The sequence below is a fragment of the Lathyrus oleraceus genome, chromosome 6 (assembly GCF_024323335.1).
Source record: "Lathyrus oleraceus cultivar Zhongwan6 chromosome 6, CAAS_Psat_ZW6_1.0, whole genome shotgun sequence".
NCBI classification, from domain to species: domain Eukaryota; kingdom Viridiplantae; phylum Streptophyta; class Magnoliopsida; order Fabales; family Fabaceae; genus Lathyrus; species Lathyrus oleraceus.
In genome coordinates this window covers 462,003,755-462,017,874 of record NC_066584.1, presented here as the reverse complement: position 1 = coordinate 462,017,874, position 14,120 = coordinate 462,003,755, and the positions used below count along the sequence as shown (strand labels likewise).

At 32.5% G+C, this 14,120-nt stretch overlaps 1 protein-coding gene and 1 long non-coding RNA gene across 3 annotated transcripts in view; one reads left to right on the top strand and one right to left on the bottom strand.

Moving 5' to 3' along the window:
• The window catches only part of LOC127092003 (uncharacterized), a 52,136-nt gene extending 47,001 nt beyond the window's left edge, over positions 1–5,135 (bottom strand). The window contains exon 1 of the long non-coding RNA XR_007792059.1: positions 4,439–5,135. This is a non-coding gene — a long non-coding RNA (uncharacterized LOC127092003). The remainder of the gene's footprint in view (positions 1–4,438) is intronic.
• A 3,834-nt stretch (positions 5,136–8,969) lies between these two features.
• LOC127092002 (amino acid permease 1) lies at positions 8,970–13,582 on the top strand. 2 transcript variants are annotated; one of them, XM_051030769.1, is made up of 6 exons: positions 8,970–9,134; positions 9,235–9,468; positions 11,995–12,088; positions 12,204–12,418; positions 12,518–12,660; positions 12,813–13,582. In XM_051030769.1, the coding sequence occupies exons 1-6, from the start codon at positions 9,059–9,061 to the stop codon at positions 13,461–13,463; spliced, it is 1,413 nt and encodes a 470-aa protein (XP_050886726.1). In that variant the 5' UTR covers positions 8,970–9,058; the 3' UTR covers positions 13,464–13,582. The 2 variants fall into 2 exon arrangements, with proteins under 2 accessions (XP_050886726.1, XP_050886725.1); XM_051030768.1 differs by having other exon boundaries at positions 12,515–12,660.
• Positions 13,583–14,120: the final 538 nt, after the last annotated feature.

Here is a 14,120-nt window from a genome sequence, read left to right as displayed (position 1 = left end):
ATCATTTCACAGCATCCGCATGCATACATTGTTCGCATTTATAAAGATAAAATATCTCATGCATCATGACATGGCATGAGACTAACTTTGTTTTTCAGGTTAATTATCCTCCTGATACAGTCAAAACAAAGGTCCATTCAGACGGACATCTTTATCAATTACATTCAGGATTCAACTACATCTCTCAGATATAATCCATATGAACATTCATTCTGACAAACACTCTGATATCCTCCCAATGGTGGCATGTTTAAGCCCACCCCAGATATTCATTGCAAATACAGCAAATGTTATCAGATACAGCCTAACGTACGGTTCATTCTGATTCGGCTCAACATATGACTCCTTCAACTCAGATGCGATCTAACGTACGATCCATTCTGACTTTCAGCAACTCCAATACGGTCTAACGTAGGACTCATTTGGATCTTCAAATCCTCAGATACTGCCTAGCGTACGGTACATTCCGAGGTGTAGTCTAGCGTACGACTACTTTCTTCTTCAGATACAGCCTAACGTACGGCTCATTCTGCAACTCCAATACGGTCTAACGTACGACCCATTTGGATCTTCAACTCAGATGCGATCTAACGTACGATCCATTCTGACTTTCAGCAACTCCAATACGGTCTAATGTACGACCCATTTGGATCTTCAACTCAGATGCGATCTAACGTACGATCCATTCTGACTTTCAGCAACTCCAATACGGTCTAACATACGACCCATTTGGATCTTCAACTCAGATACGATCTAGCGTATGATCCATTCTGATTCTACCTTCGTCAGATACAGCCTAACGTACGGCTCATTCTGCAACTCCAATACGGTCTAACGTACGACCCATTTGGATCTTCAACTCAGATACGATCTAGCGTATGATCCATTCTGATTCTACCTTCGTCTGATACAGCCTAACGTACGGCTCATTCTGCAACTCCAATACGGTCTAACGTACGACCCATTTGGATCTTCAACTCAGATACGATCTAGCGTATGATCCATTCTGATTCTACCTTCGTCAGTCATCCACCTAATGAATAATTCACTCTGCTATTCAGATACGGTCTAGTGTATGATCCATTCTGATCTCTTATCCCCAGCAACGTATAACACACTCTGACTCCCCAGCGAAGTCGACAGCCTGATGGATGACTCACTATACGATTTAGCGTATGACCCGGTATGACTTCGTCTAATGTACAACGCACTCTGAAGCTCTCATCATCAAACTTCCTGGATGGCATCTTTAAGCCCATCTCCATCAAGACTAATTGACAAGTGCAAATTTTTGGGGCATTCTAGTGTTCAATAATCTTCCACCTCCAGACCATGAATGGCATACATGCCATCCTAACTCTCTCGGTTCAAGAATATCGAACAGGGGCAGCTGTCATACCCCAAAATTTGCCCGTTAATCTTACAAAACACTTTTCGAAGCACTCCAACTCATTTTTCAAGGGATTGACCTTAAAAGAACAAAGGCCCAACTCACGAGTGGCCCAATCCAGAAAATGGCCCAAACTGGCCTGCTCGCTAAGCGAGCAACTCCTTCGCCTAGCGAACCCTTCGCTACATGCTCGCCTAGCGAAGCTTGCGAATATCAGAATTTTTGGGCTTCATTCTGAGCCCATTAGGTCACCACAATCACTATAAATACCGACACTTCAGTCACGAAAATGGACAGACGGAAAACGGAAAAAGGAGAACCCTAGCAAGCAAACCCTAACACTCACGGGAGGCAAACCCTGAAGGAACTCGGCGGCGTCAAGGTTTACCTCTGCCCAATTCAATCCGATTTTGCCGATTCGAAGTCGTAATTCAGTTGCAAACAGGTTTACATTGCTATTACTGCCTTATGTTCTTAATTTGCATATGGCATTATGATTAAATTTATGAAAATATCTTAAGTTTGGCATGTGAATTTTAGTATATACCTGAATACCTTAAATGATTAACCATATAATTGCTGTAATGAAAGCCATAAGGCATAAAATTGGTTAAAATTGTACTGATATCAAAACCAGAATCCGCAGCCGCTCGCTAGCACATCGCTAAGCGAGCATGCAGCGAGTATTCGCTAAGCCTTCGCTAGGCGAGGCAGGAGCGAACGTGACAGTAGCTGACTTTTCTGTTCTGATTTTTCACTCATGTTTTATCATAGCCATGCATCATTTACCCGACCCTATTTACTGTTGTGATCTTTTTTTTTGTGGTGTAATCCTCGATTGCACCCTGATTTGGTGTTCTGACATGTTTTGTTGAGTTTTGTACAGGTTCACATATCCCAGGAAAAGATTGCTTGTTAGGTCTCTCACTTTATTTGTGGGGTACCCTTGTGGAGATTCACCCTGAATTACTCAATTGATTTTAATGTATTAATTTTATGGCGAAGATCCACCCTAAATTGCTTAATTGATCTTAATGTATTAATTTTAATGTGAGGATTCCTCCTAATTACCTAATTGATTGTAAAATACGGCCTATGAATATGTGACCTTGGACCTCTCTTTGTTGCTTTACGGTATTACGGTATTATGGTCATGTTTCGCGAATGTGAGGATACACTTAGCCAATACCCTTCGATTAAATCATCATGTCCCTCGAAAATAAATCATAGCCCCTCGGATGTTGCCTTCGAATATATGATTTTGTCCCTCGATGACCCTTCGGTGTAGCCTACGGTTAAATGATGATAGTCCCTTCGAATGCTAAGGTATCCTTACAACCGTTGCTTTCAATGACCAATCGATGTCCCTACGATGACCCTTCTACATCCAAAGGATAAAACTACTTACTTCTCAATAGTAAGGACAGTTTTACCCTCATAAGGATAGGAAATGCCCATAAAGACCTTGGGTAGGTATAACTCCTAAATGCTTGCTCACAACTAAAACTACTTTTCACACCTCACACTTTTCAAAACCTCCATTAGAAAATCACCACTTGGCATACATTCGTACTAGAATCATTGTCAGGTTATATTTTTCTAAATAACTTTCAAAACTAAACGAGATAACCACTTTGTATACATTCATACAAGAATCATTACAAAGTTAAATTCTCTTTTCAAAACATTTTCTAAACAGCTCTCACACACTTTTTCAGACAAGTGATCAAGCAATTAAGAGCCCATGGATAACCATGGATACAAAGGGTGCTAACACCTTCCCTTTGTATAATGTACCTCCCAAACCCAAAATCTAATTAAGGTCTTTCCTATTCTTTTCCACCTTTCCTTATTGGATAAAAGAAAAGTCGGTGGCGACTCTTGCTAACCGCGACATTTGCTTTCCAAAGCAAAAACACACAAAGTCAGTTCACCGTATGACAGAGGTATCATTCACTTGCTAGAATATATCGATTGGAATTTATCCTAAAAATGAACCCTGCCACAATTCATTTTCCTATACTCTAGGCAATCAAATAGAGGCAACTATCATACCCCAATTTTTTCCTGCCTTTTATTTTTCCTGTTTAGACCTCCAGAAGGCATTACAGTGTATACTCCTTACTCTAAGTATTGAATATTGGGCCTTACACCTTTCAGATATTGAGTTAAGATGAACATTTGGCCCTTGGCCATGATCATTTAAAGGTTATAATCCAAGTCTTAGATTGGTGCATAACATGTCTTCATTCCAGATGTGCATACAATTGTATCTTAATATTGGAGGTCCTCCTTGGTTTTGCATTAAGAAACCTTGTTTTATATATTCCAAATAATTCATAATTGATATATTTATTTCAAAGTGATTAGATTCATTCATGTTATATCATGTTCTATAATGACCTTGATTATAAGTATTTGTTGAAACAAATGTGAGTTAAGAAAGGCTATGTTCTTATTCATAATGTTAACATAAATTTGATGTAGATCATTTTATTATCTCGAGTTATGGACTTAGAGGTTTGAATGTCAGGCTTGAGTTTTGGCTTTTTTTTTAAATTTAAGTTTTTATGGTCACATGTAATGCCCTTTGTCGGATTCATCTTTAAGTTCTAGACCACTTGGATAATTGGGAAATAAGGAAACATGTATCAAGGTTCACTATCTTAAAAAAACCAAGTTACTTTTAAAAAGATATATAATTTTTTATCCTACATACAAGTTACATTAAACAATATATAGAAGATTTAAATGAAATTAAAAGAAAAACTAGTGTTTGAATGTACATTTGAAACGATTTGTTAACCTATGTCTAATCTTACTCAGAATCCTGTTTGCACATCAATAAATTCTCTCCTCAAAACTCCCATTGAGAAATCTCTTCACTTGAATCCCACCCTTTCCATTAGTGACATGTTAAGAGAGGAAGAGTTAATTCAAATTAATTTACATTTAAGTTAATGATCATTCGCATGGTGCAGTCATTACATGAATTATCTCCATAAAACATTGCAACCTAATCACACAACATGCCACAAGACATAATACCTTGGTCGATTTTCGACTTGGAAGAAGAGGTACTGCCTTTTCCCCAATATGTCACCATGATTTTCTAGCTACTCCAATAGCCTTATCATCCAAACTTCGTATTTGAACCCGCAAAAACAACATTGATCAATTATTAAGTCAGTCTAAAAGTTTGCATCAAATGTCAAGCACATCCGCCTTGCAAAAGGCATCGTAACATCAGGGTCCCTAAAACTCCTATTGGTTATGCAACATCATAAACATAAAATTATCAATTCAAATACAAACCCGCTTCAGCAAAAACACACTTGACGTGTGCCATACTAAATAACTTGCAGTGAAAACATTGTTGTCAACATATAACAATTAAGGGGGGCCATATTTTAAACTCAAAAAGAGTAAGAAGGTACAATCATGACAGATTCTGCAAGTGAAGAATTCGTGTCATTCAACTCACAACCATCCCGTGAAATCAGGGAGACACACAAATCTCACTAACGGTTTAATTCTCAAAGATATTAAAGCTCACCATTTTTCTCAGAATTCCCACACGAGCCAACAAAATATTAAGAGAAACTCACACGTTTGTACCCTCTCTCATTACCCTATTCATCCCTTATAAATAAGGGTATTATTCTATTGGATTAAAGGGAGAGTCCACATACTGTTACTCTGCAAAAATTTCATCAAAAACATGACCTAAAGCTCAATCTATCTAAACACCTAATTAAAGTTTCACACTGAAACTCTGATATAGGTGAGCTCAAAATTCTACGGTACAATAAACAACAAAGTTCAAGAAAGACAAAAAGAGAAGAGGAGGAAGACTTTGAAGAAACATAAAGGGAGTAAAGAAAGGCTTATTTATTGGTCGTCGAAAAAAAGCATCAGATTAGCTCGGATTTTGTAAGTTGGCTTCTTTTCCTCCATTTTCTTGCTACTATCGTCTTCACCATGATGTCTTGAGTAAAAACCCTTTGTTGATTACCTTGATCCCACACTATTTGAACCCTAATTCGAATTAGGGTTTTTGGTTGTTTGTTCCCCTTTCTTGAAATTTCGCTCTGATTAAGGTATATAAGGTTGTTTGGTATAAGTTTAGTGTTAGAGGTTTTTGTTTTTTACATTTTGATTTTGTGGACTCTGCTAGGTTTCGATCCGGACATTTGGAGAAGATTTAGGTAAAAATGAGGCCACATTTGGATAGTAGAGAAGAAATAAGAGGGATTAGTGTTTTAGGTTTTAGGTGGCGTCGCCGCCCTTGGCCGACAACTACCGTCTTCTTCTACGAGGTTACATCGAATATGAAGGACGAGATTGCAGAGAATTTTGGTTGATTAGAATTGAAGAGAGAGAAAGTTTATATGGAATGAAGAGGATCGACTAAGGGTTGGAGCTTTTAAGCTTTGACCATGGACACTTGTCACTGGTCAGGGGACCCTCTCCGTTAGATCCTATGTGTGGTCCCCATTCCCTTACCGTATCCTTCCATCTCCCATCACCCTCCATCCATGTTGACCAAGTCAGATCATTGAATCTGATGGTCAAGGGCATTACTTCGAAGTCAACCTGGTTGACTGGAGGTCTCACTGGACCTCTCAGGTTGGGATGGGCCTTTTGTGTTGGGCCTGCGTGGATTTTCTGTTTACACCCCAAGGGAGGTCTGGTAGCGCCCTTTGGGCCTTGTTTTCATCCTTTTGGGGGAACCCATTTACTCTTTTTTATCTTTTTTTTTCTTGATTTTTTCTATTGTTTTTTTATCATATTTATTTTAAATATTATTTAAATGATTTATTATATTTATTTGATTAACATTTTAATATTTTAATGTGTATTAGTCAATTAATTAATATTTTTTCCATTTTATCATAATTCTCTATTATTATTTAATATAATTGAGTTAATTCTCCATTCATTCTTGAAAGATTTATCTGAGTTATTACTTTATATTTGATTGATTAAATTTACTTGTGTAAACTATAGTTTCATACAAATCATGCATTTAGTTTTTTTATATTATGATGATACCCCAATTGGTAATCATCCTAAGCGTTATAATCTCACTAAACCATTTGAAAATCAAATAATTCTCGATTCAATATCAAGCATATTCTTTAAACACCTTCGAAAGTCGATTAATCTTAGCATCATCATCAACGTTACATAGCTTACTCTTGAGCTTTCTTACAATGAGACCTATTCGATTTCAATTAATCGATTAGACGATTGATTCACTAAATATAATCCAATATATCCGCGAATACAAATTTAAAACCTCGACCTAACATCGAGTATTTTTTTATTCGAATCAAATTAAAATACCTAATCACGATTAAACACCATTTCATTTAGAAATGAAAAAGGGGATGATTTTGAGCCTTCAACTCCTCTCCTCGATTGTTTGAATACTTGTTCCCTTACTCGGTTATTCAAACATTTGTCATTTCTGTTAAAAAAAACATCTAAACCAATTAAGTCAAAACATTTTAATAATAAATTAAGAACGAAAAGGGAGATGGTCTAGAGCCTTCAATTCCTCTCCTCGAATGCTTGAATATGAGTTGCCTTACTTAGTCACTCGAACATTTATCGTTTATCCAAAATATCAACCATACACAAACCTATTTTCTTAAATCACTTAGATGAAAAAGAAAGTGGTCTAGAGCCTTCTATTCCCTTTCCCTAATATATGGATATGAGTTGCCTTACTCGGCCATCTGAGTATTCGTCATCCGTTCAAAATACATTAACTATTATCAAACCCTGTTATAATGAAGGATGGAAAGGGAAACGGTTTAGAGCCTTCGATTCTTTTTCTCGGCTATTTGGATTCAAGTTGCCTTATTCAATTATCCGAATAATCGTTATCCAAACAAAACTTACAACGTACTAAATCCAACTTATCAAAATATTTTCAAAAGAACATTGTTTAGTCCTTCTAACGTGCATAATAAACTAGTGCTCAAGCCTCCGCCGAGAGTAGACAAACCAATGTTTAGCCTTTAGAACACGATCTAAACAATTGTTCATTAAAAGACACCAATAAGCCGTATTTTCCTGAACTATGAATGCTTTGATTTCCTTATTACACTATAAGGATACGTAGACACGAGATTGCGATATCTTGGCGAGCACACTAATAAAAAACCACCATTTCCCCCTTCTGAGGTTCCCATCCATTTCTCTTTTCAATCCTTTATTCACTTGAAGAAAACAATGAACATTAGCTAACATTCAAATCGCAAATTAGACTAAAAGGTTCCTGTTGAGTACAACGGATGTGGGAGATGCTAATACTTTCCTCATGCGTAATCGACTCCCGAATCCGAATAGGTTGCGACGACCATTATTCTATTTGTAAAGGTTTTATCGATATTTTCCTATTTTTTCATTGGGATAAATAAAATTTGGTATTGACTTTGTTCGAATCATGTTTCCGCGACCATCGCGAAGAATCATATTTTTCGAGATACGACAACATATAATTTGGAAATGGACAATTCAAAGGACAAGTAGTCTAATCAAGAGTGTAAGGCCTCGCATTTTTGAACTAAAAAAAGCACACAAAAATCAATTTACTTATTAATATTTAAATAAGTCAAAATTATTTTAAATGCTTGATTAGCTAAATTATTAAAAAAAGAACTGTCCCATAATACATTGTCATAATAAATCAATTTTCTCTATCTATTATTCATTATAATTTTTTTTAATTCATACATAAATAAATGTATGGAGTCTATATATGTATATCAAATACATCAATTCAAAAAATAAAATTTTATTAACAAAAAAATGGAGGGATAACTTCCCAAGATAAATTAATACCAACAAAAAAGAGGTCCCAGAATATATGCGTAAAGCACATTGACAATTAATAAAGGAAAATAAAAACATTGAACATTTACAAAAGACAAATAACTTAATTTTGAAGCTAAATGTTTGTTAATTTCAATGTTTAAATTATATTTATATTTATATTTTATCTAAAAATCATATTATTTATATTTAAATATAAATATTAATAAAAAATTTATGATAATGTTAATGATTTTTTATAAAAATTATTTTATTGAATAAAAAAAACAAAAACAAAAAACAAGGGGGCATAAGACCTAACTAATGAAAAAGATAACAAATAAAATTGAGAATATGTTTAACCTATCTTTAAATAAAATTCAAAAACACAAATAGGAAGTAAAGCTCATCATGTATCATAATCAATAAAAATAATCTTTATTTTGCTAATCTATCCGAACAAATGTGAGATATTTTGAATGTAAAAAGCTCAAGCTTTCTTTATTATTAATGACAATATTAATTAATTATCCTTATGAAAAATAATTTATAAAGATAAAATTTATTATCAAGAAATTTAATTTCACAATTAATTCTTTTTTAATTAAAAAAAATTGAAAAATTGAAAAATGTATTAAAATTTATTTTTCCAACACCCTTATTTTTGGCTATCTTAGGTAAGCAAATGTACATATTTCAAATAGAGCATTAACTATATGCAACTAAGGTCAAACCTTTATTCAATTCTTACTTCAGACATTTCTTATATATAAGGGGGTAGTGTCTCAGTTTCAAAAACCAATTTTCAAAGAAATCAAGAACAAGACAGAAATCCAGTGAGTCATGGCCATGCCAGTCTCGAGTAGCTTCTCTATTGATGATGAGAAATATGATGATGATGGAGTCATAAAAAGAACAGGTTTTTCTCTTGTTTGATCAAATACAATTTTATTTAACAAAAAACATAATGTTATTTTGTTGTGTCAACATTGATAATGTTTTATTCATGATTCATGAAGGAACATGGGTGACTGCGAGTGCGCACATTGTGACGGCTGTGATTGGATCTGGAGTGTTGTCATTGGCATGGGCTGTTGCACAATTGGGATGGATTGTTGGGACTATTATTCTTCTGCTCTTCTCCTTTATCACTCTCTTCACTTCTCTTCTTCTTGTAGGTTGCTATAGGTATCCTGATCCTATTTATGGAATCAGAAATCCTACCTACAAAGTGATGGTGAAAAATATTCTAGGTAAATTCTAAGTCCAATTTTAATACTTTACTCTTCAATCATATATTTGAATAAACTTTACTCACGAGATGTATTTGTTGATTGGTTTGTTGTTGCTGCTGTTATTTTGATGTTTGTGTTTTGTTGTTGTCTAAAGACAATTTTTGTGTTTTTGAGACAATTTTTCTTATATTTTTATATTTTCATTTAATTAACATTTTTCTAGTTCTGTTTATAAGAAAAAGTTTATTTTTCATATTTATTGAATAAACAATGTATCTAATATATTCTTATTTGTTATTAAAAAATTTATACTAAAATTTGTATAAGTAAACTTTTTGTGTAAGTTAGTGTTGTATTTTTCCGTTTAAAAAATATTTTGCACGGAAAATAATATTTTGAATATACTTTTACTTTATTTTTTTTAAGAAAATAACGCGAAGTCTCTTCTCATGATCATATTTAAATCTAGATCTAATGACTTAGATTTGAATGAAATTATAAATCTTTAATTTTGATATTTTACGTTTTAGTCATATATTTGAATCCGTTTTTGTAAATATATAAAATCGAGTGCGCATGTGTAAAATTTTGTAAAGATTTGATGTTGGCTAGTATTGCATTTTTCTGTTTGAAGAATATTTCATGGGGAAAATAATTTTTGAATATGTTATTTTGCTTTATTTAGAAAAACTACGCAAAATCTCATTTCATCCACGATCATATATAGATCTAGATCTAACGATTGAAATTTGAATGAAATTATAAATATTCAATTAAGGATCAGAAGTAATATATTATTCCCTCAGTACCTTTTTACACATACCAATACCAAGACAACTAATAATTGTTGTTCCTTTTTAAACAATGATTATGTTTTTTCCTACAATACCCTTAACTTTTTAGTAATTTATTTAATCTTTTTCTCTCTCTATAATAAATGATTAGGGATAATTTTGACAATACGACAATTAATTATACATTGAACTTTGAAATGACACTTAAATATATTGATTAAAATTTGAATAAAATTATAAATATATATTTTTTAATATTTTATTTTTCAATCATATGTTCGAAGAGTATTGCAAGGATTTAATGTAGGGAATGCATCAGTTCTTAAATATAAGATCCTCTTAAATAAATCATGGAAATTAAAAAATTGATTGAAATATTAATTTTATTTACTATTTATAAAATTTTGCAAGTTTATTTTTAAAGGAGAAAATCATTTAATATTTGTGTAAAAGTATTTAAGGAAATTGTAGAAAAAGTATATAATATAATGAAGGGTATGTGTGTGAAAAAAATTAATGCACAATCAAATGTGATGAGGGTCTTAAAAGAAGGATAAGAAAAAAAAATCCAAAACGGTCTTATAATTAAGGAAAAGCTAAAAATGAAGTAGTATTATATTATTTTATATCTGAATAAAATTTTCTCAAAAGTATAATTTATATTAAAATTTGACTTTGTGTAACGTTTTTGTGGTTGTCTAATATTGTGTTTTTCTTTTAAAAGAATATTTCGGATAACAAATAATATTTTGAATGTACTTTTGAATCTTAGTGTTTTATATAAAAAATGTGCCGAAATTCATCTCATCCATGATCGTATATAAATTTAGATCTAACTATTGAGATTTGAATGAATTTATAAACATTCAATTTTTGATATTTTACTAAATCACAGTTATGGATCAGTTTTTGTAAATATTTAGATTTGCTTAATATTATACTTTTTTTAGTTGAGGTTAATCTTGTGGTAAAGAAATTTAAATGCATTTTTACCTTAAATACCACGTCAAATCTCATCTTGCACACGATCTTATGTAAATTTAGTATGATTTGAGTAACTCGTAAATATTTGGATAAGTTTTTTGAACATGTCTAACAATTATGATTTTAGGATTAGGTTTTATGACCTATTATTAATTTTTTTTAATAATTTGCCAAATGAAATGTCAATTATTTTTTGTAAGAATTAGATGTTGTCTAGTGTTATTTTGTTTTCTATTTTCGGTACATGTCATGATAAATAGTTTTTAAAATGTATTTTTATCATTTTAATTTTTATTTCTAAAAACCCCACCAAACCTCAACTTATTAATGATCTTATGCAATTTAAATTCAATATTTCAATTTTGAGCAGCTCCTATATAAACTTTATTATATAATGCTAACTAAAATAAAGAGAAATCTATTTTGAGTGAATTCATAATCATTCTCATATATAATATAGACAGTTACAAAAAGCAATTTGCAGTCATATATTTGATTAATTTTTTTTGGTCTAAATTCATATTTTTGCAAGGATTCAATGTTTACTAGTATTAATTATATATTTTTCTTTTATAAAATTAAATGAAAAACCAGGTCAAATTAAATTAATTTTTGTTCACTACCCTATTACAAAATTCAATTTTTAACATTTTACTTTTAAGGATTACTTTTTTTTTTGTTACAACCTTTTTCTTAGGGATTTGATGTTGACTAATACTTCATTTTTGGTTTGTTGTAACTTTTCTTTCTTTCTTTTTTCCTACAGGAGAATTTCAATGCAAGCTTTGTGCATTGGCTCAGTACACAAATCTTGTGGGTGTTACCATTGGTTTCACTCTCACAGGAGCCATTAGCATGGAGTAAGAACTTCAAAAACCTATAGCCGTTTTCTATAAATCATTGTTTCCATATATTTTTATATCATTGTTCTCAAACCTATGAGTTTAATTACATTGCTTGTTAATTTATGGATAGGGCCATACAAAAATCAAACTGTTTCCATAAGAATGGCCATGATGCAGACTGCACTTCATCCAGCTATCAGTTTATGACAATCTTTGGAATCTTTCAGATTTTACTCAGCCAAATCCCTAACTTCCATGAACTTTCATGGCTCTCTATTATTGCTGCTGTCATGTCTATTGGTTATTCCTTCATTGGCATTGGTCTTTCCATAGCAAAGATTGCAGGTTAGGCATTGCTTTCGGTTTTAAACATAAAATGTTTATGCATGATAGTTTAACCTAACATAAACTGTTTATTCTTTGGTTCTTGAACATGTATAGTAGAAGGAAAAATTGCCCATACAGGTCTTACAGGACAAGTTATTGGAGTGGATGTCACTCGCCGAGAGAAGATGTGGAATATTTTCCAAGCAATCGGAAACATAGCGTTCGCATATTGTTTCAGTGTGGTCATTGTTGAGATACAGGTCCGTGATTTTTTATAAACATGTTTTTATACAATAAGGAGAGAGTCTGTTCACGTTTTATCGGGTCCAATCAGAATTATGAGAATTATGCTCATTTAAACTTCTTTAGATTGTTAAATAAAATTCTCATTTCATTTTTTTTCCTTGTGTAGGACACTTTAAAATCAAGTCCGCCAGAAAATCAAGCTATGAAGAAATCAACCTATTCTGCAGTTGCAATCACCACATTCTTCTATGCAATGTGTGGCCTTCTAGGTTACGCCGCATTCGGGAACCAGTCACCTGGAAATTTCTTAACCGGATTTGGTTTTTACGAACCATACTGGCTCATTGACATTGGCAACATTTTAATTCTCATTCACCTCGTTGGAGCTTATCAGGTCTTCGCACAACCTATATTTTCTGCTGTGGAAAGTTGGGGCAGCAAGCGAAGTCCACAAAGCAAATTGATGACAAAGGAATATAACATAAGAATCCCATTGGTTGGAACATGGAGAGTGAACATGTTCAAGGTGATATGGAGGACAATGTATGTGATAATAACAACATTGATTGCTATCATATTTCCATTCTTCAACAACGTTGTTGGTTTGCTCGGAGCTTTCTCGTTCTTTCCATTGACAGTGTATTTTCCAACAGAGATGTACCTAACAAGAGCTAAAGTACAGAAATATTCTGTTGCATGGATTGCGATAAAAACTCTAAGTGTGTTTTGCTTGATGGTCTCTATTGTTGCTGCAGTTGGATCAGTGGAAGGAATTATCTCAGACCTCAAGACTTATAAGCCATTAAAGGCTACTTAAACCCTCTTTTCTAGCATATCTTGAATAAAATAAATCTTGAAGTTCTTATGTCAAAGAATAATAATGAAGTTGTTGCAACAAATGTAATGTATTTATATCTATGAGATTTTGTGAATTAACATATGTGTCATACAACTTTTATACTAATCTATTGTTGGCATGGTTATCATAATCGAATCAGAAATTAAACCGGTTTAAAAGATGATTTTAGGTTTAAAGATTGGATCGAGGTTGAATTGATACTTATAAAAATAAAAGATTTAAAAATCTTTTAGCAAAAGTTAAGAAACTGAAATATTAAAAAAATCACTTAACGTTGGTATGACTAATTTTAAGTTATTAGTATATGTCAGTGTATTTTGAATTTTTTGAAATGAAATCTCAAATTAGAATTTGCCCGCATTCAACGGGTTAAGATGATATTAATCGTTTGATCTTTATTGTATAATTTTAAAAAAACACATTTTTTTCCACAATATTATCAACTTTAAATAAGAACTATACAATCTTGATCGAACACTTAATTACGCTTAAATATCTAAAAGTTTGATTTTTTTAATGCAGACAATCTAGGTCTGAATTTTTCAAATCAATCTTCATCACATCTTTTCAATGATGATGTATTATTCAATGACTAAGATTCTCATTATTTTCCCA

Bases quoted from the DNA above. Each gene is read 5' to 3' on its own strand.
- LOC127092002 (XM_051030768.1), top strand. From the start codon at position 9,059: ATGGCCATGCCAGTCTCGAGTAGCTTCTCTATTGATGATGAGAAATAT. The intron at 9,135-9,234 runs GTTTTTCTCTTG...TGATTCATGAAG, and splicing joins TGGAGTCATAAAAAGAACAG to GAACATGGGTGACTGCGAGT. The intron at 12,661-12,812 runs GTCCGTGATTTT...TTCCTTGTGTAG, and splicing joins TGGTCATTGTTGAGATACAG to GACACTTTAAAATCAAGTCC.